General features: G+C 38.7%; 1 protein-coding gene across 2 annotated transcripts in view; it reads left to right on the top strand.

Annotated features, from left to right (window-relative positions):
- Positions 1-24,946, top strand: part of col5a3a (collagen, type V, alpha 3a) — a 46,432-nt gene that overhangs the window by 9,756 nt on the left and 11,730 nt on the right. The window contains exons 4-47 of one of the 2 annotated variants that reach the window (XM_067477646.1): positions 267-429; positions 4,700-4,822; positions 6,252-6,665; positions 7,478-7,597; positions 7,709-7,825; positions 7,915-7,968; positions 8,079-8,120; positions 8,525-8,587; positions 10,485-10,559; positions 10,720-10,803; positions 10,942-10,998; positions 11,319-11,372; positions 11,521-11,574; positions 11,678-11,731; positions 12,449-12,502; positions 12,742-12,795; positions 13,302-13,346; positions 14,628-14,681; positions 14,869-14,913; positions 15,158-15,211; positions 15,598-15,642; positions 15,998-16,051; positions 16,572-16,616; positions 16,943-16,996; positions 17,659-17,703; positions 17,864-17,917; positions 18,023-18,130; positions 18,620-18,673; positions 19,014-19,067; positions 19,193-19,237; positions 19,421-19,474; positions 19,827-19,871; positions 20,139-20,192; positions 20,329-20,382; positions 21,204-21,257; positions 21,369-21,476; positions 21,777-21,866; positions 22,087-22,140; positions 22,326-22,433; positions 23,087-23,194; positions 23,283-23,336; positions 23,495-23,548; positions 23,645-23,752; positions 23,859-23,912. In XM_067477646.1, coding sequence (XP_067333747.1) covers positions 267-429; positions 4,700-4,822; positions 6,252-6,665; positions 7,478-7,597; positions 7,709-7,825; positions 7,915-7,968; positions 8,079-8,120; positions 8,525-8,587; positions 10,485-10,559; positions 10,720-10,803; positions 10,942-10,998; positions 11,319-11,372; positions 11,521-11,574; positions 11,678-11,731; positions 12,449-12,502; positions 12,742-12,795; positions 13,302-13,346; positions 14,628-14,681; positions 14,869-14,913; positions 15,158-15,211; positions 15,598-15,642; positions 15,998-16,051; positions 16,572-16,616; positions 16,943-16,996; positions 17,659-17,703; positions 17,864-17,917; positions 18,023-18,130; positions 18,620-18,673; positions 19,014-19,067; positions 19,193-19,237; positions 19,421-19,474; positions 19,827-19,871; positions 20,139-20,192; positions 20,329-20,382; positions 21,204-21,257; positions 21,369-21,476; positions 21,777-21,866; positions 22,087-22,140; positions 22,326-22,433; positions 23,087-23,194; positions 23,283-23,336; positions 23,495-23,548; positions 23,645-23,752; positions 23,859-23,912 — 3,337 coding nt within the window. The remainder of the gene's footprint in view (positions 1-266; positions 430-4,699; positions 4,823-6,251; positions 6,666-7,477; positions 7,598-7,708; positions 7,826-7,914; positions 7,969-8,078; positions 8,121-8,524; positions 8,588-10,484; positions 10,560-10,719; positions 10,804-10,941; positions 10,999-11,318; positions 11,373-11,520; positions 11,575-11,677; positions 11,732-12,448; positions 12,503-12,741; positions 12,796-13,301; positions 13,347-14,627; positions 14,682-14,868; positions 14,914-15,157; positions 15,212-15,597; positions 15,643-15,997; positions 16,052-16,571; positions 16,617-16,942; positions 16,997-17,658; positions 17,704-17,863; positions 17,918-18,022; positions 18,131-18,619; positions 18,674-19,013; positions 19,068-19,192; positions 19,238-19,420; positions 19,475-19,826; positions 19,872-20,138; positions 20,193-20,328; positions 20,383-21,203; positions 21,258-21,368; positions 21,477-21,776; positions 21,867-22,086; positions 22,141-22,325; positions 22,434-23,086; positions 23,195-23,282; positions 23,337-23,494; positions 23,549-23,644; positions 23,753-23,858; positions 23,913-24,946) is intronic. The other variant, XM_067477647.1, reaches the window with a different exon arrangement.

The following is a 24,946-nucleotide window of genomic DNA, read 5'->3' as shown; positions in this document are numbered from 1 at the left end:
CCATGGCAGTCACTCTGTGTGCTTTCTGCAATAAAATGACCTGCTCAGAGCAGTAATGAAAATGAATCCCTCACAGACTTGGACTCAAACACTCTTCTGCTTTGTTTGACTTGCAAGAGGCATTTGAAAAGTTCTTAGCATGTTTAATTCTGCTGGGTGATACACTTATTTTCTTAAACGAAATATTTGAATTACTACATTGTCCAAGTACCTCCCACCAAGAATGAATATTTCTGTTATTGCTCACTCCGTCTTTGTTGTTTTAGATGGCACAGGATAGCTTACAGTGTGCAGGACAAGTCAGTGACCCTCTACTTGGACTGTCAAATGGTAGAGACCCTGGATCTGCTGCGAGGGGACAATGCGGTAGTAAGCACAGAGGGTGTGACTGTATTTGGGACACGGCTGCTGGATGAAGATGTATTTGAGGTAGGACATTCTGAAGGTTTTAAAACTTCTTAACGTTTCCTAATATTTTCTTTGGATATAAAACTCTTATGCAATTTCTTGATTGCCATTGTATTTGGTCAACGTTTCTGTTTAAGTAGTTACTGAGCATCACATTTATTTGAACAAATGATGTACTATGATCCAAGAATGCAATGGATTGCCAGCAAGTGTTGAAAAAAGTGGTAAATGAGAGTCAGTATTGTGTGGACTTTATGCTATTAAATATGCATGTGAAACCATGGGGGAGTTTTCCAGTGGAGTAATATACAATGCATATTAGCAGATTTCTCTGACAAGAAGCTGTAGGGGTACATCCCAATTATCTTTTAATTTATATGATTTTCATCTTTCTTATTTTGTCTGCCTCTCTATAACCTTTTTAACATTTACATTTAACCAATGGTGTTTTATCTGCACTGCTGCTGATGACTTGCCAGTAGCCACGTAGAAAAAGATTTAAAGGGAAAATCAATGTTCATGAAGCTGTGGGGTGACAAGGTTCTCTTGTCAATCATGTGCTGCAGGAACAAAGCAGAAGTGAGGAAAAGAGGTGTTTGGGACGGCGTGGGAGAGGGTGTGTGCCGTTCAGACATGTCTAACTTCATCATTACCATTGCAAAGCCAAGAAATGACATATTTGCTTTGCATTTTAAATTTGCCAGGTAGATCTGTTAGCTATAGATATTGATGTGATGTGTTGATGTGAATCTGAGTGGCCACCTGTGCACTTAGATGTTAAGGACTGTTAACTGTTTGGTCATGTTATATGATGGTCAGAAGTAATCCTCTCCATACTTCTGCTGCAGCATCCTGTGGCTGCACATGTGTGGCTTTTATGAATGAGCAGTGATTTGTATCACAGAACAAATTCCTTTAGTTTTGAGCTTTAGTTTTTCCAAATCGCTTCCATATGAAAAATTTCTACATTTGGTTCTTTTCAAAGTTTAAAGTTTCAAGTGGTGTCCTTCCCTAAAAGCGTTAGAATTAATGTCCACACACGTACTGTGTGCAGAGGAAACTGTAAAAGACGATTCAACTTAATCTCGGGGAGTGATTCCAACTCCTCTGTTTCCAGCCCAGTGACTTATTGTCATAAGTCATTCTCTGGGATGCCTGTAACAATGTGCAACCCCTGCTCGATTGTCATTCCTATTGAGGTTTGACTCAAAATCTCCCACTCACAGCATGAAATAGAGATTGTCTCAAGCCCCTTCCCTTGCCATGTCCCTGTGTCACTGTGCACGTGACAACAGAATGAGATAGAAAAGGAAACATAGATAGGGGTATCAGGTGCAGTGAAGTTTGATAAACTACAGTCTTTCTCCTCAGTATTCCAAGACTACTCCACAGCTGACCAAAGTGAACATAGTTCAACTAATAAAGTAACTCAGTACAGAGGGAGTGTTGTTATTGCTCCCTATTGGCTTAAAAGACAGAAAGTTACTTCACTTTCATCAAAAGAAAACCAGGTGTCCCTTGTCATCTAAAATTGAACACCTGCTTACCTTAGGGTTTTTAAGGACTATCTCCCTAACCTTTCCTACATATTAACTTCCCAATGGCCTAACTTAACCTTGCCCCTCCCATGTTCTTTTCCACTCCCCTCTCAGAATCTACTGAATAGCTCTCCAGTTTTTAAATTACATTATATCCCACTTCAGTTAAGAAATGTGTCTCCTTGTGGGCGCTATAAATTTCCTTGTTCAGAAGAAGTGGAGACTATTTAATCTTTGGCCACTCTCCAAAAACACGCCCATGCTCTTATTCATCATCCTATGTGAAGAGTTATGATGAAGATACGGTTTTTGTGGTGATGGCTAATACCCATCAGACTATTTGAATATCACATCTATTCTTTAATCCAAGCCATGCATTTTTATGGTAATTTTGATGATATCTTAAACTACATTAGCATTTATTTAATCTGCAATTGGGTTTGAATGTCTTGTTTTATCTTGACCAAATGAAAAAAAAAAAAAACCCATATGAGTCAAAAGATTTCTTCTGTTTTAGAGACTTCATTAAAATGTGATGGTAAAATATGAGTTTCAGTTTGTCCATGTATGTATTCATAGTACGTGCAGTCTGTCTGGCTATGTTTATGTAATCATCAGAATTTTATACCTTGGGTGAGGTTTGTACCAAGGGAGCAGAGATTAAGCAGGCTGACCTCTGGGCCTCTGTTCCCAGGCCCTAGTTCTGGGGGAGGAGGCCAGTGTTCTGGCCCAGTTCTCCCAGCGTGGGAGCTCAGCGTGAGAGCATGGGGAGCATGGTCATCCACTAATGTCTCCATTGCTTCCAGATTTCCTACAAAGAAAACTAAAAACTAAAGAAATTGGGTTTTCAAACTCTTGCTGTAAAGCAAACACACAACTGTCCACATGTCTGGTTGTGCTCCTTTTTGGCCCTGTGAATGTGCCTCCAACATGCTGACTGCTTAGATAAGATCCAGCCTAGTGTTTATTTGTTTGGAAATTCAGGTTGTTTCTGTCTTAATTTGAACTGGAAATAAGACATGTTTTTGGCCCACTGTTATAGACATGTTGAAACCACAACTTGTCAAGCATATCATCAAAGGGCAGCTTTTTTTGAATGCTCAGCAACCCCATCGATTTACCACATAAATCAGAGAAGCACACAGAAAGGTCTGTTTCAGTCATATTTTGCTATTCTGATTACTTACGGTATGTCTGATGGTGGTCAGATGTTTTTGGTTAGTCCTTAGCATCTCTTGCACGTTTAACAAATAGAGGCATTGAAGTCCTGTTTCATTACTGTGAACTTGTTGTTTTTTGCTCCTGAACCCACATCAGCTTGTGCACCACACAAGAATGCACTTTATCTTATAGAGATTACAATCATATTAAGAGACTACATAAAAGAGAACAGTGATTCAGATAAAGTCTCATATAGGATAATTGCGATTTGATGAAGCAGTATGTGTGTTGGCTGGCTGGTACTATCCTTTTTAAGACAGACAATGGGCAAATAAAAAAAATTACTTTCTGAAAAGATTTCTAACATAACATTGTCACATATGAGGATGTTTGTGCACCATCATAAATTTTTAGAATTAGCTGATGTTTTTAGCATTTCAGCACATCCAGGTCCTCATCATGGTAATTCTAGATGGAGCATGGCAGTAGACACTCAATTCTTGGCAGCAATTTACTCACTGTGCTTTTCTAAAGGTGAGAAATACAGAATAACTGCTGTGTGAAAGTGCTGCCTTTGATCTCAAATGGAGATTGGATTAAATCAACTTCCTTGCTGTTTTCTCTCCGGCTCACTCTCACTTGAGAGTGTAATTATTTCGTTCCTTAACAGTGGCTTTTGGCCAAAACAACAAGACTAATGGATGAGTGGATAACAACTTTTTCTGTCCGATATATTAAAACATGAATGAGTGTGTCATTCATAGGTTTATAATTTTGTGTATGGCAATCCAGACCTTGCATGGACATGCATCGCTAAGGTCTAATTTATGCTGCTTTACAAACACAAACTGGTGGTGTCTAACAGAGAAGAAATATGTTTTGAATTATTTCACCTCTGCTCGTTAACACTAATCAAAGAAAATAAAATGGGACTATAATTACTATGAGATCAAGCAGTTAATCAGGCTAAATTTATCATAAATGGCTGCATTATACCTGTCAATATGTTTGCAATGGCCTGTCAGTTATATAGATTTGTATAACTAACATAATTGATGGGGCCCACTTTTTAAAAATTAAATAACTTTTCTCATTTCACATATTTATAAACACTTCTAAGTTGTCTGTTTGATAGACATTATAAAACTTATTTAAAAACTCATCATTCAACATATAAAATCTCAAATGCTCATGAAAGGTTACTTCGGCCTAAATTGTTGTGTTGAATAGTCCTGCGGGGTCCAGCGGGGCTGTCTCTGTACATGTTTGTGTTTACACACTGGTTAAGTCTCCAGGGTAAGATGGTAAGTGAAAGGTCTTGACAGCATGGTGGGAGAAAGCTATTTGTACGTTTTGTGTACACAGTTAGACCACTCCTGGAGTTATGGGAACACAGAGCAGCAATAGACACCAACTGTATCAGATCTTCAGTTTTATGATGCTATTGGTTTATAAAGCTCTGTGTGTTGTTCTTATAGTCTATATGGTTTTACCATATGTTCTGAACTGAGACTTCTTCTTCTTTAAAAATGCGTCTTCACTGTCAGAATGAAGTACTCTTTCATACTCATCTACTTTCTGCTTTATTTCAGGGAGATATTCAGCAGCTACTGATTGTGAAGGACCCCCATATTGCTGCTAACTACTGTGTGAACTACATACCAGATTGCAACTCTGGTTTACCCTACAACAGCCAAGCTCTGAACGTACAGGAGGTTAGTACTGTCACCAAGAAGTGTGTGCTGTTGTTTGACAGTTGACAGTAAGCTCAGTTTAACTAAGACATGTCTTATGTGGCTATTTGAACATGACGGTCTAAATATCTTGTAAATATGTTATAATTTCAATATGGTTTAATTTCAGTATTTCTGCTGTAGAGACCCTGTTTTTTATTATTAAGTTTTATCCAGCAATTGAACTTCTACATCTTGCACTCATGCCAGGTCCATAAACTGGGCTTGCAGAAACCCTTGCTTACAGCCAACAAGTAAGGAAAACTAACTTTTACCTATCAATAGAGCTATGTGTCTCAGAGACTGTTGATCTGAAATTTAGAAGCATCATCAGTCCAAGCCAAAAGAGATCTAAGCACACTGCAAATGTGCTGAGTGTTTGCAAAAAGAGACTGAAGAGATGAAGACAGAAAAATATGTCAGTTAAAGAAGAAGTGTCTTCTTTCAGATGCAGCCAATGGAGCATTATTAGGCTCAGGTGTTCCTTTGGCAAGTGACACACACACACACACACACACACACACACACACACACACACACACACACACACACACACACACACACACACACACAGCCAGAAGCCCATATATTAAACATGATATAATAGCTCTTCCCCTCCTCAGGGCATGTATAAAAAGTAGAATCAATCAAAGATAAAATTACTTTATATTCCTTTGGTGATGTGTGAAACAGAAATAAGCAGGAAGGAGGCAACCAGGGGAAGAGAACAGAAGAGACTTTGTGGTGTGTGCGTGTGTGGGGGTGGATCATATGTGTGGACACTTACGTAAATGCGTGTGTATGTCTTCTCAGCTTTGTGTGCACCATTGATAAAGCTTCAGGGATCATTTATTATCCGTAGTGTGAAGCCATTCCAATAATCATCCAGCTGGCTTTTATTCACTACAGCTGACCAATGAGCTCTGAATCCAGAAGACATCAACATGTTTCACCCCACTGACCTAATTTCCATTGTTTTCCCTTACAAGTGGGTCTTAACCATGTCACTGATTTGTTTTACAGATGGAGCCTTGAGTAAAACGTTCAGGCAGAAGCCATTCATACTACTGAGCACATCACTGTAGAGGGTGGCTTAATCCATATTTGCACACTAAGAATTTGAACCTGTGTGCGATAATATATAGCATGACCCCTGACAGTACAAGCAAATATATCTTCTGCTCTTACTCAAAGAAAGCAACTCTGTATTTGTTTATTTCATTTTTATTTCAGGTTTGCTCAGTGAGAATCATAGTAGGTATCTGACACTATTAGGTTTAAAATGTTTTTGTGTATCACTACCTTCTTGTTGCAGGCTATTTCCTTTATTGTGTTTTCATTTACAACACTGTTTGTGTTTTTTCCATCCACCACCTGTGCCCTCATCTTGCATATCCGTTTTTCAAATAAGAACTCTCAACTCGGGTCTGATGTTTTGATGCAAAGTGGCCAGCCAGCTGAATCGAAGGAGGTCTCCAATAGTGACAGGGAAATCAAAAAGAACAAGAGGAAGAAGGACAAGAGCTCTAAAGGCAAAGGCAAACGTAAAGGCAAAGGGAAGAAGGGGTCCAGAAAGAAAAAAAATGAAGAGGAGCCTTTCGAAGATGGGTTCCTCAGAGCATCTACAGCACCACCCAAGTCTCTGTCTCAAGAAGCGTTCCTGGCAACAGAGCTACCAGAAATTAAGGGCACTCTAGAAACTATTATTCCCACTCAAGTCTACAACGAGATCTTCATGGAGATGCCCACACATAAACCTGATTCCACAACTGAGGCCCCAACTGTAGTACCCAGTGCATTCCCTGAATCAGTGGTTACTGAGGAGGTAGAAAAGTTTACGTGTAGATGCCCTTAACCCCACCTCCCCACCTCATCCTGCCATATGTAGCTCTAACCGATCACTCCCCTAATACCCCCTAATCATAGTGAACACCTCTTACCTCACCTGTTGCTTCAGTTGCTTTTCACTACCACCACTAACCAGCACATCCTAATCAGCACCTCCTCTACATCCTTACCAGAAAACATGGAGAATGTATTTGAAATGAAAATTTTTTAATCTGACTTTATGCCTTCTAGCTGTTTTTTTGTACAACATGCACTAGTACATGTATACTGCATATATGAACAGTGTGGTATGCATGATAAAAGTATATTTGTTATATTTGTTTCTTCTATCCAGAGAATCAATATGCAATATAAAGTTCTTTAAAGGTCAACATTGCAATTGTTAAATAAAACTAACACTGTGCCACAACAACTGTGCACAAATTCACACAGGTCTAGATCGTGTTTCTGTATATTTATCCATGTTTATTATTTGCTATTTTGCCAAGTTAACTAATTTTTAATACTCATGCTATTGCTGTAGCTGTTGCAGTCTCTTCCATCCTGCCACAATCTAATGTTGCCCATCAGATAATTACACTCCAGGACTGTAATTAACAGCACACCTGTCAAACTGTATTCCAGATAACCAGCTCATTCCCATAAAATGCACCTGTTTTGCATTAAAATTCAAATCATACATTACAAAATGTGTTTTTACTTGGAGGCACTGTGTGCTAATTGGAAGTGCTCAGTGTCCCCTGATGCATCTTTGCTATGACTCATTTAAAGCTGTGTGCTGGCTTGCAGGAGGACAAGCCAGTAAAGAAGCCAGTGGTGGAAGAGTATGGAGATGACCTTTACAAGGACCTCTATGATGATGTTTTAGTTTCCATGGTGACAGCAGTCCCAAATATGTCTGAATATGAGGTAGGTTACATGCAAATACAAGAAATATATTCAGCTCAGCATTGAAACATGGCAAGGTTATTTCAGTATACACTATGCCTGTCACTAATAGTATTTTCTGTTCCTTAATAGATTCTTGAATATGAAGATTACAAGAATGACACAGAGTCAGAATATGAGGAGTATGAAGTATATGAGAAAAGCTTTGACTTTGCAGAGCGGGATAGAGCAGAGACATGGGATGGAGAGGTAAATCTCAAGTGAACTCATACATCAAGTGGGTCATGTCTTCAATTGCCAGTGTCAAGTAATTTCTAACATCTTTTTATCTACCTCAGGCTAGCCTCAGAGCAGAGAAAGGCCAGAAGGGAGAACCAGCCATTATTGAACCGGTGAGCTGTTGGAGGCATTTAATGAATAGTCTGGTAGCTTTAGTTATGAGCAGGGGAATGAGTTGATACTCTCCTAATGTACATTCTTTTATATCCATGCTTGTTTATAGGGTACATTAGTACAAGGACCCCCAGGTCTACCAGGGCCAGAGGTAAGTCTAAGCTCTTCCTAAAAACAGAAAGCAAATTGAAAGGATTTAATTGTATAGGATGCAACATAATGTAAGCTGTTCAGAAACAGTCTATATAAGGTGCAAAATGTTGAGCATTTTGGACTTTAGTCAGTATCCAATATTATTTTATTTATAAAAGGAAAAATATGCTTCCACTAAAATAAGTTGCACCAAAATAAAATACTCTTCAAAAACAATTTAACTATAAAAAGAATTGACCAATACAAGTGCATCATTACATAAAAGTAAAATAATTTAGTTTCATGCATTAATGCATTTATAAACACAAAAATAGGTTTTCTAAAGCATTTGGCAGGTTAGAATATAGCATAAAACAATAAGTATAATTTTATTGAGAATTGCTGTAAATGTTTCCTTCTTAGGGGCTTGCTGGCCCAGCTGGACCAACAGGCCCGCAAGGACCCAGAGGGGATCCTGGTGAATTGGTGAGTATGGTTTAGGACTTGAACTGAATGTTCAGTGGTTTTTGTTTGACCTCAGTTGGGCCCCTTCACGTGAGGGACTGAGCTGTGGAACTGACTGTGACCTCAGTTGGAAACATGTTCATGGAATCACAATGTCCTGGTTTCCTGAACGGATCCTGTTGGACTTCAGGGACAAAAATTAGTTGACTCACACATGCTTGACCTGAATTCAATATTTTGTATTTGTGTGTGAATAAATGTATTTGACCGTGAGTTATCACAATGGAACAGACACACACACACACACACACATTAACCTTACCAAAACTGTAATACCTATATGATGCCTTATATTAAATCTGAAAGGATAACTTTTTCTCAATTAACTTTATTTTCAATAACTCCCATATAGATACAAAACTACTCTTATTTGCTTTCCATTAGTCTGAAACATTGCTGATTTGTGCTGTAGAGCTTTGTTTCTGTTTAAACTTGGCTAAAAATACAGCGGTCAGACAAATAGTTCCACTGGGTGTCATGTTCCTTCATTCCAAAATGCTTGGCAACTGTCGCCCCAGAAGCTTGGATTCACCATTACTTTTACAGCAGTTTAATGTTAGACAGACAACTGTATATGAACAGCATCTTCTGGTGAAATTATAGAAATTCAGAACATTTGGTACAGCATTTGTTTAAAAAAATTCTTGATCAAGGGTTTCACAATGATGAAACATTCTACCCAGTGCAGCAGTTTGACTAATGGGTTTTAATCATGTTTGGACAACATCAGACATCTACTGCACAGACAAATAAGTAAATCCAGGTTGCAGACTGACACTATCAATCACTCAAGACACTAAACATAAGTTGAGGCAATTCACTGATGGTTTTAGTGTCAGTATGGGGATGGTTGAAAATATAAAAAAAAAAAAATGACACCAGTTACTGTTTATAACCTTTGCTTTGAAGTTGTGATGACTGGCTAAAATGTCCTCGCAGTGCCAAAATATCTCCACAACATTGGTTTTGAAATACACACAAACACACTCTGGCTCTGTTCTGTCTTTTCCCAGTAATTGATGGTTTTTATAACTTTGCTTTGCAAAGATGATGATGATTGATTATGTTTAAAAAATGTAGAGTTTATTATATCATATTAACTTTTTTACTTCCTAAGATTATAGCAAAAGTGATGTAATGACGTTTCGTATAGAACAATGTAGAGGAATTGAAGAAAAACTCTGTCTTTCTTCATACTGCAGCATAAGACCATTTAACACATTTTCACCAGTGACTGACACATATGAATTAGTGCATTTCTTTAAAGCTTAACGTAATATTTACAGGAACATCCTGCAGACATTTAATGGCAGGTAGTCGGGCCTGCTGTATGGATTAAGATAAGACATCTTGACAACTAATTTTGTTGTACATTAAAATACTGTTTACCATTGAGATAAGGCTATTAAACATGTTTCTACTGCCTATCTGCTTGTGTCAGAAATTCAATCAAGAAAATAAGCCTTGATTCACAAAATTATTTCTATTACTTATTTATTTCTCCAGTTACGAATACTTGTCAGATAAATATAACCATAATGTGATTGACTCAGTGCTACATTAAATTACTTAAGATGGTTACAGTATATAAATAAGATAAGGCACCTTGGTCTGAGTGTGTGTGTGACAAGGCCTGTAGAAATATTGAGCAAAGGTGTTTTTGAGCAAAGGTTTTTGTTGTGATTAGGTGATTAGATTGTTGTCATGTTTTTCTCTCTTTTTAGATTTAAATACACACACAGGCATGCACGCAAGCACGCACACACACACACACACACACACACACACACACACACACACACACACACACACACACACGTCAATCAATGATTATATCTTTCCCTGTCTACACTCCTAGGGTCCCCCAGGTCGTCCTGGTCTTGCTGGTGTTGATGGGATTCCAGGACCTCCAGGAACCTTGTTAATGCTACCAGTAAGACCTTAAACCACACTCATGCATGCCCCAACACTCACACAGAGGAAACCTGTCACCAGTGTGGTATAGTGGTATGGCCACAAGGGGGGGCTGTGTGATTGAACTTTATGTACATTTGGGGAACCCAGCCATGGAAACGGACTCTTCCTCTTCACAGTTTCGGTTTGGAGGTGATTCCCAGAAGGGACCCGTGTTGTCTCCCCTGGAGGCACAGGCACAAGCTATCCTGCAACAGACCAAGGTATACTTAACCGAAACCTGTACTTCATAGCCATTATGCCATGTCTTTTCAGTAAAATGTCATTATATACAATGAAGACCCTGGTACCTGGTACCTTGTGACCTTGTGCTGTGTACCATAACCACTGTTTTCTTACAGTTGTCACTGAAGGGACCTCCAGGTTCTATGGGCCTTACAGGACGACCAGGGCCATTGGTAAGGCATTTCTCTGACCTTGGCCAAATTTGCATCATACCTTAAAGTCTTCTGCAACCTTTAACCTTATCTTCACATTTTGGCTGATCAGGCACATGCCCTCTCCTTCCCACACTGAGCCTATTATTATGCATGTCTACTGTTCAAATTTCAATTGAAAGCTCCCTTCATTTATGAGAAAATCATTACAGAATAAAAACATTTTTTAAATAATTTGTTATTGGCTCAATTGTATTTTGTTTGTTATGTGCTACATCTAAAGAAGAGTTGCCTCTGTATATTAAGCCATGCTCTAATAATCTTTTGGTTTAATAACACAGGGTGTTCCTGGTTCATCTGGGCCCAAGGGAGACACAGGAGACCCTGGCCCTTCTGTAAGACCAGAAATTTCTATCTCATTCACTAGCTTCCATTGTAATTACAGCCCTTTAATTTTTTGTCTCAGTGTTGATTTTTCTTTGTTGTCTTGTTTTTATTTCCGCACCCTTTTCCTTTTGTCTTGCTCACATCCTTCACTTTTAGGGACTACGTGGGTTGCCAGGTCCTCCTGGAATTAATGGAAAACCAGGAAAGAGGGTACGAGTATCTTGAATATTGCAGGTTTCCTCATGTTAAAAGCAAATTGTGCTAAATAAACAGCAATACAGAAACCATTGCAAATAGATAGTGTGTCTTGTAGGGACGTCCAGGAGTGGATGGAGGTCGTGGAGCTCCAGGTGAAACAGGCTCCAAGGTGAGCCCTTTTACCTCTGACTGAATTGCATTGCAGTAGTGATAATCTAATATAAATGAGCTGCACCAAGGAACACAGATTTTTTTTGTTCAGTGTTCCAGCAATATATCTACATTCTCCTCACATATTTGGATCTTAGTTTGGGTTGAGATTTGTATAAATGCCATAATACTAGCTGCTGCTGAGTTTTGTTGAATTCAGTTTCCTGTTTCCATGATCATACTGTTACAATACTATACATGTTTAGGCAGCAAGGTCTTGTATGATAACAAACTATCTCCACTTGCAAGTGTAAACCTGTAGCTATCCGGCAGCCCAGAGCTTATTATACGTACTGACAATGGGGCAACTCAATACCTAACAGCTTCAGAAACAGCTTTGTAAATATATCAGGCTCCCCTGATGCTGAGTCTGACAGAACAGCAGAGTCTTTATCAGTCAAAGAAGCATTTTAGCAGACCTAGAGCTAATCTGAAAACTCTCCGCACACAGACACACACACACACACACACACACACACACACACACACACACACACACACACACACAAACACACACACACACACACACACACTCACAGACACATACACACACACACAAAGCAGATGGGAAGCTCTGCCAGGGGAGATTTTCAGTACAATTCTGTTAATGTTTACACATTACTGTATGTGTGCGCGGTTAAGGGTTTAATGCACTTGTTTTTCTATTACTTCTCAGGGTGACAGAGGCTTTGACGGTCTGCCAGGTCTCCCAGGAGACAAGGGACACAGAGTGAGTTAGATTTGGTAACTTGACATTGTCACTGTATTTATTCAGTCACACTTACACTGCATGCACGAATACCTCACACATCATATCGCAGATGTTTATTTGCATATTATCATCATGATGATTCTTGTGATTTCTGTGATGACAGTGTACACTGAAATGCATCTGCTCAATGCTTTTCTGCTATAAACAGAACAGTCCAAAATATCTTGAGGCATGTGGCTAATGCTTTTATCTTGTAGGGGGACAGAGGAAAGCCTGGTCCTCATGGGCCTGTTGGAGAGCCAGGAGAAAAGGTGAGCACACAATACTTTACAATACAAAATTTATTTGCAACAAACAAAGCCAAAAGTGCTTTCTTTTCTTTTTTTCATTATGCAAGGCTAAAAGGAAAGTCTTTTCGAACTCAGTGAATCAATTCTTCAAACTATTTAGATCGTAAAGCACCTAAAGGCCTTCTTTAAATTAAGTCATAAACTCTTGAATTTTAAATTCTATGTTGGCCTGAATTCAGCAAATGAAATCTAGAGAATGCATCCCTGATGTAGAAATACAAATTTGAACAATAGAAGCTTTGTCAAGATAGTATTACTCTATGCAGGCAGGTGGTGAAGTTTGAGAGAGCACTCTATTAGTCTTTGCTCGAAGATATTTGGCCCTTATCAGTCAGACAGTGAATTTCTTTAATGAGCTATTTTTCTGGATTATGTCTGTGACTATATAAATGTATCCACCTTTGAGGATGACTCAGAGAGGTGCATGAAACTTACGTGCTGAATCTGTTTCCTTCTTTGTTTTTTAGGGATCTGATGGACCTGTGGGACCACGAGGGCAACCAGGTGAACCTGTGAGTAGCCACAAGGATATAATACTCTAATATACCGTACAAACAGCACAACATTAAATTAAACATTTCATTGTTACTTTTTTTATTACATATTTATTGTGGCTGTGCATTTATAAAACCAATGCTTTAGGTTCTCAAAAAAGAAGAAACACCACCTCAAAAAAAACTTTTATTTGCACAGAATCACAAAAAAGTAGCTCTTTAACACATCCTGAGATTATTGTGAGAGATTTAAGCTTTACTAGATGTTTTAGACAAAATGTTACAGAAGTTGCACAAATGCATAAATAAATAGCAGAATACACACTTTATACTCTACAATGATTACAAAGGACTAGGAAGGCCAGATCTTATAAAGGTACTATGTCAGTTTTTACCCTAAAATTAAGAAGGAAAACATCAATGAATAGGTGCGCTGTTTGTATATAAAATATAGAGTGGAACAGCATGCTAGTAGCCATAGAGCTGTTAGCTGCAAAGTCATTTTGGATCAGTTAGAAATGATCATTGAGCTCTGAAGAGCACCACTACGGAAGCTGTCATTTTTTTCTGCGCTACTGTGTGGAGCACACTGGTTGATTGGTTATGACTCAGACTCGATCTTTCTCCCAGTAGGTGAGTTTGTGGCTCAGCAGGCTTCTGTCCCTCCAAATGGATCACCCAATGCAGGAAGTAATAGAGTGCCATATGACATGTTAGGGAAGTACAAAGACACAGGAAAGGAGCGGGGCTGGTTTAATGAAAGACAGAGGAAATGATGGGAAATGTTAGACAGTGAGAGACAAACAGGAGACAGAAATTTGGTTGGTGGCAACAAGATAAGAGAGATGGGAAGAGGAAAAGGAGAGATTCATCAAGGGAAGAGATAAAATCCTGGCCTGAATTATTATATTTCCATATCAATCACTTCCCAGGAGATCACAGATGTGGCTTTGGAACAGGTGGCTTGGCCAGCCTACAAAGAGGGAGGCTGACAAAAACAGAGCACACAAACACAGACTAGCACAGTCTCCTTGGATAGCAGATACAAAACCAGATGTGCATACACACACACACACGCATGCACACAAACACACACACACACACACACACACACACACACACACACACACACACACACACACACACACACACACACACACACACAATAAAATATAATTTATATCTTTTCCTATTTTTCACACTCTCTGCTTAGTTCTGATTTATGATTTAGTATTCCACTCACTTATCTCATCATGAATGCAGTTTAGCTGCTGACTATTTGCTTTGTTTTGTCTCTAGGGTCCTCGGGGTCTTGTTGGGCCAAGGGGGCCACCTGGCCCACCTGGCCAACTGGTAAGTCAACATCGCCTTGATTACAAGATTAGAGCTATTCAGTCCCACTTCAACTGACTGAAAGGTTTTTTAGTGCAAAGAATCATCAATATGCCACTGAATAGAAACGTGAAAGCTATTAAACTCCTTTTTTAGTCAAACTTTGACATTTTATTCAGTATTTTCTGACATTTTGTATTTTTGTCAGGGTATTCATGGAACTGATGGAGTACAAGGGTCAAAGGGCAACCTGGTCAGTTATGCTACCTTTCAATAACACATCATCTCATTCCAATGGCTGCTATTGTCTACCACTGACTATATTATGTGATAAATAGTTTTATGAAAATGAGTATGTTTAACACTTTTATAAAAGTAGAGCCAGTTACAGAAACTTAAGCTGGAGTAGTTTAGTCTGGCCCTCTAGTTAATCACCTAAGCATTCTTGTGAAAATGGGGTGACACAGTGTGTGCCTAACAGTGTTTCCTGCTCTCAGGGCCCACCTGGAGAGATTGGCCCCCCCGGCCAACAGGGAAATCCAGGATTACAGGTACTACGCTGGCACCCCCCTAAAAAACTGTTGCTTAAAAATTTTCGTACACATCCTATAAATGTTTGCTTAAAATATATACAACCAACTGCTTGCATACTGCTGCATAAACACTTTCTGTCATACACAGACATATTTAGTTTTACCTAATGATTTTCTATAATTCTTCATAATTGGGTTTATATTATTATCTGGCCTGTTGGACATGCAGTTTCAAATCCTTTTACAATCCAAATGCAAGACACAGTGTTTTCAAAATACAAGGCTTTTTTTAGTAGTTTATAAAAGGAAAATCTTGGAGAAATTATGTTTTAACCCCATAACAAGTCCCATTGTTCTTCTAGTCTTGTGACACTTAACCTGATTGATGCTTTGTTCTGGTTCAGGGCTTGCCTGGTCCTCAGGGTCCCATTGGATTGCCAGGAGAGAAGGTATGTAGCATGTTTTTCACTTAATTTCAGAATTAAAGTTGTGACCTTGTGACCCCTGTCATCAGAAACCCAGGGAAGACTGGTTGAGCCGGACAGAACAACAAAGCCACTTCTGGCTGCCATGCAGACAAGACAATTCTAGACAGAAAATCAATACTCGAGAAACACACGCAGGCATAACGGACACTAGGGATGGCCTCAGCCAGTGCGCATCCTATTGGACTGACAAAAAAAATAAATTCTGAATTTTGTCATATAGTAAATATAATATGTTTGATAAAAGGGCAATAAAATAGAATATTTGGTTTCTAAGGGATTAGATATCGTTGTTCATACCCATCTCTGTCCTGTCTAGGGTCCCCAGGGGAAACAAGGCATGCTGGGACTTCCAGGCATTGATGGTCCTCCAGTAAGTACACACAGACAAACAAACATGAATGCATACATATCCATTCATGGATATAATACCTTTACAGAGTGTTTTTGGATAAGTGTATACACACATTAATATGTTAAGAAGATTGTTATTCTAAAGTAGCTAAAAGGATTAAATTTGCCAAGTCACATTTTCTGTTGTCTGCCGCTAGGGAAACACAGGAGACATTTCATGGAAGTGATCCAAAGCTGGATGATGTTTAGAATTTTTTTTTTAAACATTTTCCTACAGTGAGGTTTCTCATCTGCAAACCTGAATTTTAGATTGCACTCAGGAACATTTGAATTGGTTTCCCTTAATGTCTCGTATTGTTTTGCAAAGCTTTGTGACATTCAAAGATATTTTAACGGTGCTCCACTCTCAGTGCTACTGGGGTTTCCATGTTTTCAGTGGTTGGTTGCATTCAAAATTTTCAATCAAGGAGTGATACAGTAATGATGGATTTGCAGCAATGCTACAGAAACTTAATTTGACTCCTGTTTTCCTGCTTCAGGGTCACCCAGGGAGAGAGGGGCCCCCAGGAGAGAAAGGCATCCAAGTGGGTAACTGAGTATCTGATGCTTGTTGGATAAAGTGTCATAACAAGATATTGAAATTGCAATACCAGGCTTTTTATTGCAATCTTTTGTAACTGTGCACTCATTCATATAAAATTACAGTAAGACTCACTCTTATCATTAAAATTATTATTTTCATTCAGTGTCATCATTCTTATTGAACGAGAGCATTAGCCCATTAGAGTTAACAGCAATGTTGTTTTTTCTGACAAAAAAGCATAGTGTAATGCAGATTGGTACAGAAATGTATTTTTGATGACTTCTGCTTGGTAAAACTGAAGAATACTGTTGTTCTTTTTTCATGTAGGGTTTACCAGGCACTCAGGGACCTGTTGGGTACCCAGGGACACGTGGAGTCAAGGTGAAACATAAATGCATCATGATCTCAGGTGTAATGTCCAATGAGATATTTATTCCTTTGCACGTTTCATTTCGTGTGTACATCAGCCTGTGACAGGCAAGTTGTATGAGTATATGAATGACAGGTGACACTTGAAGGGAAAGCACCTCAGTTCTCAAGGGGACTGCTAACAACGGAGTGAGGAACATTTGATGGAATAGAGAAATGTCAGAGCCACATAGAGCTCAGCTGTGTGAGTAGGTGTGTAGCAGTCCATTTTGACTCAGTTTGCTTTTTAAAACTGAGTATCAAAAAGTGATGTTGTCATGAAATGACAGTCTCCTTGGTACTTGTTTTTTTCATATACATATGACTGGCATTTCATAAGGTAGTTTAGCTCAACATCTTTACAAGAAGCCAGACCTTGTTACCAGTTATTACTATGACATAAATGTAAGTTCAATAACTGCCCAATAACAGAGCAATGTTGGGTCAAGAGAAAATCCATACATACTTATAAATTGTTTCAGAGTTCTTAAGATGGGGGTATTTTTGGAAACGTGTGATTTTTCAATGTCATGTTCACAGTCTTTTATTTAGTCTAGGCTTGTCATCAGCATTATTTCTTGTTAAATTAAATGTATGTATAAATGTGTATGAATAAGTGTTTTACTTCTTTACAGGGAGCAGATGGGATAAGAGGTTTAAAAGGGAGTAAAGGAGAAAAGGTGAGTCAAAAAAACTGAGCCCTGGTACTACTGCTAGTGGCTAAACTGTGGATTGTACTCTAACTTAACAGGAAGGACATATACAAACTACAAACAAATTATCATGAAATTATCATTAAAGAGCTTTTATTAGGCAACACCTCTCCTTAATGAATCACAGGGAGAAGATGGTTTCCCTGGGTCCAAAGGTGAAATGGGAATGAAGGGAGACAGGGTGAGTGTGTCCTTAATCAATCATAGTGTCATTTTCTCTTACGTATTTCCAATTTGAGTAGTGATACAGCTGTCACTGTCATTGTACTTTTATTCTTGACTATAGGGGGATAATGGACCTCTAGGTGCTCGTGGAGAGGATGGACCAGAAGGGCCAAAGGGGCAATCAGGACTAATGGGAGATATAGGAGCTCAGGGGGCAGCTGGCGAGAAGGTTCTTTTATAAAATATTATATTTACACCACAAGCCAAGGTTACAATAGAAAAGAGAATGAAATCAAAACGCAAATTACTCAAAGCTGCAAAATATGATAAAACGCTTATCTAAACGTGCATTATGCTGCTAAAGTCATTATAATGCTTGATAGTGCAGTAAAATTCCCTTAGCTCACTTTTCAATTGTTCAAACCTTTTTTAGTTTTTGCAGTCACAGTATAATGAGCATACTGTACAGATATTTATTTCCCAAAATGTACTACTCCTGATTATAGCCTACACCTAAGGCAAAAGCACCAATTAACCTGTGCACATGTTAAAGCATTTAATCTTTCTCTTATCACTAAATATACTTACAGACATACTGCTGTTCAGGTACATGCACAGTCAGCACCACGTCATCCAAATCCTAAAAGGTTTTTGTACACTTTTCTTTGTAATATTTATCTGATTTCAGTTCACTCCAAATCTCTTGGTATTTTTGCAGGGTAAACTTGGAGTGCCTGGATTGCCAGGATACCCAGGAAGACAAGGTCCCAAGGTACCACTGATAAACTATTAATGATCAGTTAATGTGTCCTCTGCTTCCTTCATCAGAGGTTTAACCAGCAAGATATGTGCCTTTGGCTGGACTGTTTCCTGTCTGCTTAAAAATAAAAGATGATAAATGGCTTATTAAAAAAGGCTATTTTATTAATAGTGCTGTGGTGACATCAATTTATTACATGTTGATGAATGGTGTATTTAAAGCTGTGTTGGACCCTTGGATTAGATTTGCTTTAATTTGATACAGTAGTTAATTATACATACATAATGAGACATTGGGGTTGATGTGTGATGAATGAAGGCTGAGCATTATTAACCTCTACATGTGTCTCCAGGGATCACTTGGCTTCCCTGGTGTGGCTGGGGTCCCAGGAGAGAAAGGACGAAGGGTGAGGACTGTAGTGATATTTTAATACGCATCACATTCCAACTTCTTCAGTATAGTGTATGTCCACGTTTCTGTGAAGCGGCTATTGAAAAATAAGTTATAAATAACTGTAACTCTGCAATGCAGGGTCCAGCTGGTCAGCCAGGGCCTGGAGGCCAAAGAGGTCCTAATGTGAGTACAGTTACAACAGTTGCCATAGTGTTTTTGCTCTAATTAGATACCACCAGTTTAGCAGAATTTGTGCTGGTAAGGTACACGTGCATTACACTAAAGTGTTTTCACATCACCAGACATTTAACTTCCATCTCCAGGGTAGTTGTATATGCAATCAAACTGTTGTTTGTTTTTCAATAGGGAGCCCGAGGTGGTCGAGGTGCAAAGGGGCCCACTGGAAAGCCTGGAGAAAAAGTGAGTTCAGACTGACACACAGACACATACACTGACATAAACAAAGGCGTGCACCTACAGGCACACATTCAGTACATAAACACACACTGGCTGTCTCATAAAGTATGGATGAATGCGTCAACCAAGTTGGAACTGGTTGTTGCTGTTCAGTGCTAGATGACAGACCATCTGGTGCAGTGAGAAGCTTCTGTCTGGCAGGGGATGCTTCACTTTACAATCGCTCACCCTCAAAGACCATCTTGGGAAAGCTAAAGATTTGTTGGCAGACAGAAAGCTAAAATGGTTGAGTGGGTCATGTTTTTGTACAATAACTGTTATACTGTATTTGTCTTCTAACTTTTGTGCCCAATAGGGCTCTGCTGGACAAGATGGTCCTCCGGGATCTCATGGAGAACAGGTAATAATTGACTTATATATATATATATATATATATATATATATATATATATATATATATATATATATATATATATATATATATATATATATATATATATATATATATATATATATATATATATATATATATATATATTGATATATATATGTGATATATATATATATCAAACCATAACTACCATAGATGTAAAGCATTAAATGCCACCCTGATACACAAATCCAAGATCCAGATCAGACTTGTGATAATCAGTGGTATTATTTTTAGGGCCCCCAAGGACCACAGGGAAGAAACGGTGAACCAGGACCTAAAGGACCTACTGTGAGCGGCCTTGTTATTCAGTGTTACTCATTATTATCTCATCCCACATTTCAAGTTCATCTTTGGTCATCTACATATTATTTCAATGATAAAATGACTTATTAAAATATTCTATTATAAAATGCTTCATTCTCAGGGTCCACCTGGAAAAGATGGACTACCAGGTCATCCAGGCCAGAGAGGGGAACCGGTGGGTCATCTAAAAGTTGCATATTTATTATTTAGTTTTTTACTCTATAAAAAGCACCCAACGGTATTAACTAACAGAAAAAGTCAAGCGTCATTAACTAAATGTGTCAACAGTAGTGTTGGGGTCGTAATTAAAAAAATAAAATAAAAGATTTCACATAATTGACGGCATGCGTAATTGGCATTTAACAATATAACATTTAACCTCACATATGTCTACAGATCAGAACAAACATGGGTTTCACATACTCAAAAACTCAATTGAGTTGCTCACTCACCAGAACAGTACACTAGTCTAGTTTCTCATTTAAGCAGTCTTATACCTCCTGAGTAGAAATGTTTCAAATCGTTGGTCAGATGACCCATTCCACTTAGGACTTAACACTAGACTGCCCAGGCTAAAGAGGCTCTCTACTGGCACAATTTCAAGGATACATCTTTATTGTAGACAAACGGTTCAGAATGTCCATCTCTGAACACAACTTCAAATAGTCAGTGGTGTATCAGATTTAAATCTATACTCTCTGTAAAAAAAAAGAAATTAACTAAGAAATAATTCCCACTTTCATCAGAGGAGGAGGTCTGCTGTTTTTTAGGGTTGCATCCTGTTTGTTATGGTGGTGGGGGATAGGGCAACATTCAGAAACCAGCCCATACCAATATACAAAACAAGAGTGATAACCAAGAGTTTAAGCAATGCAAGTTACTTTATTAGTAGTGTAATTACTGTATTTAGAAAATGTAATGCATTACATTACTATGTAACATTACTGTTTTAAAGAAAAATAAAAAAAACCTAGTAAAAGCACTCTTTGCTCTCAGGGCTTCCAAGGCAAGAATGGACCCCCTGGCCCCCCAGGTGTCGTAGGACCACAGGTAAGAGGATAAGCTAATGGTATACAAGTAAATACTATAGCAAATAACGTTTTTTTCCAGACATCATGATATTAAATAATGGTTATGTGTATATAACTTTCATGTTTTCAGGGCAAATCTGGTGAGACAGGACCAACTGGAGATAGAGGACACCCAGGTTCACCCGGACCCCCAGGAGAGCATGGTTTACCAGGAGCTGCTGGAAAGGAGGGTGCCAAGGTGAGTAGCTTACGTCATAATGTCAGGATCATAATCACTTATCCGCATGACCTTATTATTGATATAGATAAAGCCCAAAGAGTCTCTCAGCACTGAATATCTTATCTCCTGGGTCTCATCCTATCCTATAATTTGCTAATAAATAACCTCACGTTGTTGAGTATATAATAGCTCATAAAAGATAAATGTTCTTTTCTGTTGTGACTTTCTGGTTAGTGTGATTTATGACTGTGTAAGTGCCTGCTGTCTGCTGGCTACTTACCTCATATCTAATTACATATGTGTATGTGTGGTTTCCAGGGAGACCCAGGTCCACTTGGGGCCCCAGGAAAAAGTGGTCCTTCTGGGCTCCAAGGCTTCAGAGGGAGCAGAGGGACCCCTGGTTCAATGGTAACACAAGATTCCATATAGCTCACATACTTACCTTAACTCTCTGTCAGCCTCAGATTCTGTTGAAATGTGCTTTTATTATCTACAAGTTCTTCAAATGTAAAATAAATTGTGAAAAATTTACCCAAACGGTTGCAAACTACCTGTCGCACGATGAGAAATAATAACAATGCTGTTGTTGCTTGGCTATGATGGTTGTTTGTGCCTTTTGTCTTTTTAGGGTCCTGCAGGTCTGAAGGGGGGAGAGGGCCTATCTGGTGTAGCAGGAGCTATTGTAAGTCTTATTTTGTTAAATTGTTTCCCATCCCTTGGTCTCTTTTCAGCTTCTGTATTACACAGAATGCTTGGACATCTGAAGCATAGGGCTGTTTCCATGGTGATCAATGATTGTGACCTGCAAGTTAAATCAAAGAGTCAATCATGTGACATACCCACCTCTCTAAATCCTCTTATTTTCAGGGTGCCACCGGGGAAAGGGGCCCTGCTGGGCCCGTTGGTGCCATTGGACAGCCAGGTCGGCCAGGCGGTTTAGGTCCTCCTGGGCCAATGGGAGAGAAAGGCGAGCCAGTAAGATTTGGAACATTGCTTATTTTGTTTCTTAGGCAACAATGTCTACTAACACATACTGTACCATCACCTCCTACCATCGGCTAATAAACAACATGTGCTCGCACTTTGGAATCTGTCATTATGTGAAAGAGACCAGGAAGAAGGTTAAAAAGACAGACAGAAAAAACTAGACAGAGGAAGGGAGAGAGAAAATTTCAAACTAGCTTTGTTAGATGTGAGTTGCACTGGCTGAATAATGGTGTGATACATGAATGAAGGTGTTATGTTGCTATACAAAAATAATAAGTCAGAGGTCTGTTTCTTAACTAAAGCCATTACAAAACTCTCAAAATAATTCTCCTTCCCGAAAGTTCAGTTTTTGTTCAAACTGTTTACAGCAGTGTTGATTCAACCATATGATCAGTTTGGAAGATGTAGTCTGTGCCATTGTTGAACTGTAGTGCATTATACAGAGAGGTTATTATCTGTTATTAACCCAAGCTTCATTGAGATACACTATATGGGATGGACTAAATAATACATAGTCAGTATAAAGCAATACAATTCAAAAGCTCCAATGACTATTAGGCTTAAACATAACCATACAGTTGGTATATAGAGAGCGTATTTTAGCATGTAATGGATGCTTTTTTCTCATCTTTTTTTTCCAGGGAGAAAAAGGGCCTGTGGGGCCAGCTGGGCGTGATGGGGAACAAGGACCTATAGGGTTGCCAGGGCCTGCAGGACCTCCTGGTCCTCCAGGGGAAGATGGAGACAAGGTATTGGACAGCTACAGTAGGATGGACTGCAGGACTGCTGTAAAGTTCCTGCTGATTTTTGGTTGTTTGTGTGTGTTTTTTTCCCTAGGGAGAGATAGGAGGACCAGGCCAGAAGGGCAGTAAAGGGGACAAAGGAGAAGCTGTGAGTATGATTATTATGTTAATAGTCCTACTGGTTAGGGATAATTCTTTTTAAAAGTTGTTTGTCTGGACAGTGCATTCTTTTGTGCAAGTAACAGATGGCTTTAATCATGTCTTTTTCTAAAGTAATGTTTATTGAACTGTTACTCTGATTTTTAGGGACCCCCAGGACCTGTTGGAATTCAAGGACCTGTGGGCCAGCCTGGGCTGCCAGTATGTTGTGATCATCCAGAGTGCCTCATATGAAAACATCCAGTCACATGATACATTGGTTTGGTTTGTGTGCTAAACTGTCGTTGTATGTTTCAGGGGGCAGATGGCGAGCCAGGTCCACGTGGGCAGCAGGGTATGAATGGAGCGAAAGGGGATGAGGGGCCTAGAGGCTTTAAGGGGGCATCTGGTCCTTCTGGACTACAGGTAAAAATTACTATTAATCCAAGGTTTAATTTCAAATTTACATTTCAGTTTATATCTATTTCCACTACATTATGAAACTGCTTGCTCACCATATCTGCATTTGTAGGGAATGCCAGGACCACCAGGGGAAAAAGGAGAGAGTGGGCATGTTGGTTCAATGGTAAGTACTGCTGAATAATCTTAGCACATACTTTACGACACTGCACAACATGAGTCTACTGCTATGGTCCAGTATCAAACTCAAGTATGTTCTCAGCACCACTTTTCTGACATTTTGACTTTGATTTGTCTTGGTCTTAACTGACATTTGGCTATTGACTTGACTTTTCCTCACTTTTGAAAAAGCTTTAAATATATTTTCTTCATTTCTTACCAGTATGAAAAACTGTTTAAGGGATGTTATAGAAGATCAAATATGTATAGTATTCATACATTATGATAATAATTATTTGCTAGGAGTATTTGTGTAATGCTGAACTTCTATAAATACTGAAAATCTACATTTTTATAAATAGGAATCTCCTGACACATTATCAGTTTCTATAAAGATGCATGCATATGAGGGCACTAAATTGTCAGAGATGACTTAATAACAAGTTTCATACAGGTAAGATTTGAAGGTTTTCATTATTGCCATTCTTATGCAGTCATTGCAGTTATGGCATTTTGGCTGTTTTAAATGTAACAATGTCCAGGTTTTATTCATGTATAACTGCAAAAAAGCCAAGCAAACAAATACCGTCCTCTTTGCTGTTTAAAAAAGGAGATGCGGTAAAGATAACAGTACTGCATTAATATAATGTGGATTTCCCATTAAAAGAAAAATGACTGCAAGTTTGTTACTATAGATAGAATTACATTGCTGGACAGATAATGGCACCTATATAGCAGAGAGTTATTTATGAGAATGAAAGGTTACTGTTGGACAGAACAACAAAAACATTTATCCAGTGTTCCTTCCTCCATATTACAGAAATGTGGTAACAAAGGAATTCAAGGTTACATATTGTTTCCTAAAGCGATGATATAATTTTTTGAAATTGCCTATTAAAGAAACAAAGGACTGTAATTACAGGTGAAGAACTGCAATCACCTTGTTTTATAACACTCTTTAATCTGGCGTTTCCAGATTTGCCAGATCACAGATATTGTAATTACAGTATTGTATAGGTTCAAGGTATCAGCAGTCTATCA

This window comes from Channa argus, chromosome 15 (genome assembly GCF_033026475.1).
Source record: "Channa argus isolate prfri chromosome 15, Channa argus male v1.0, whole genome shotgun sequence".
Lineage (NCBI taxonomy): Eukaryota > Metazoa > Chordata > Actinopteri > Anabantiformes > Channidae > Channa > Channa argus.
This window is presented reverse-complemented; position numbering and strand designations above follow the sequence as displayed.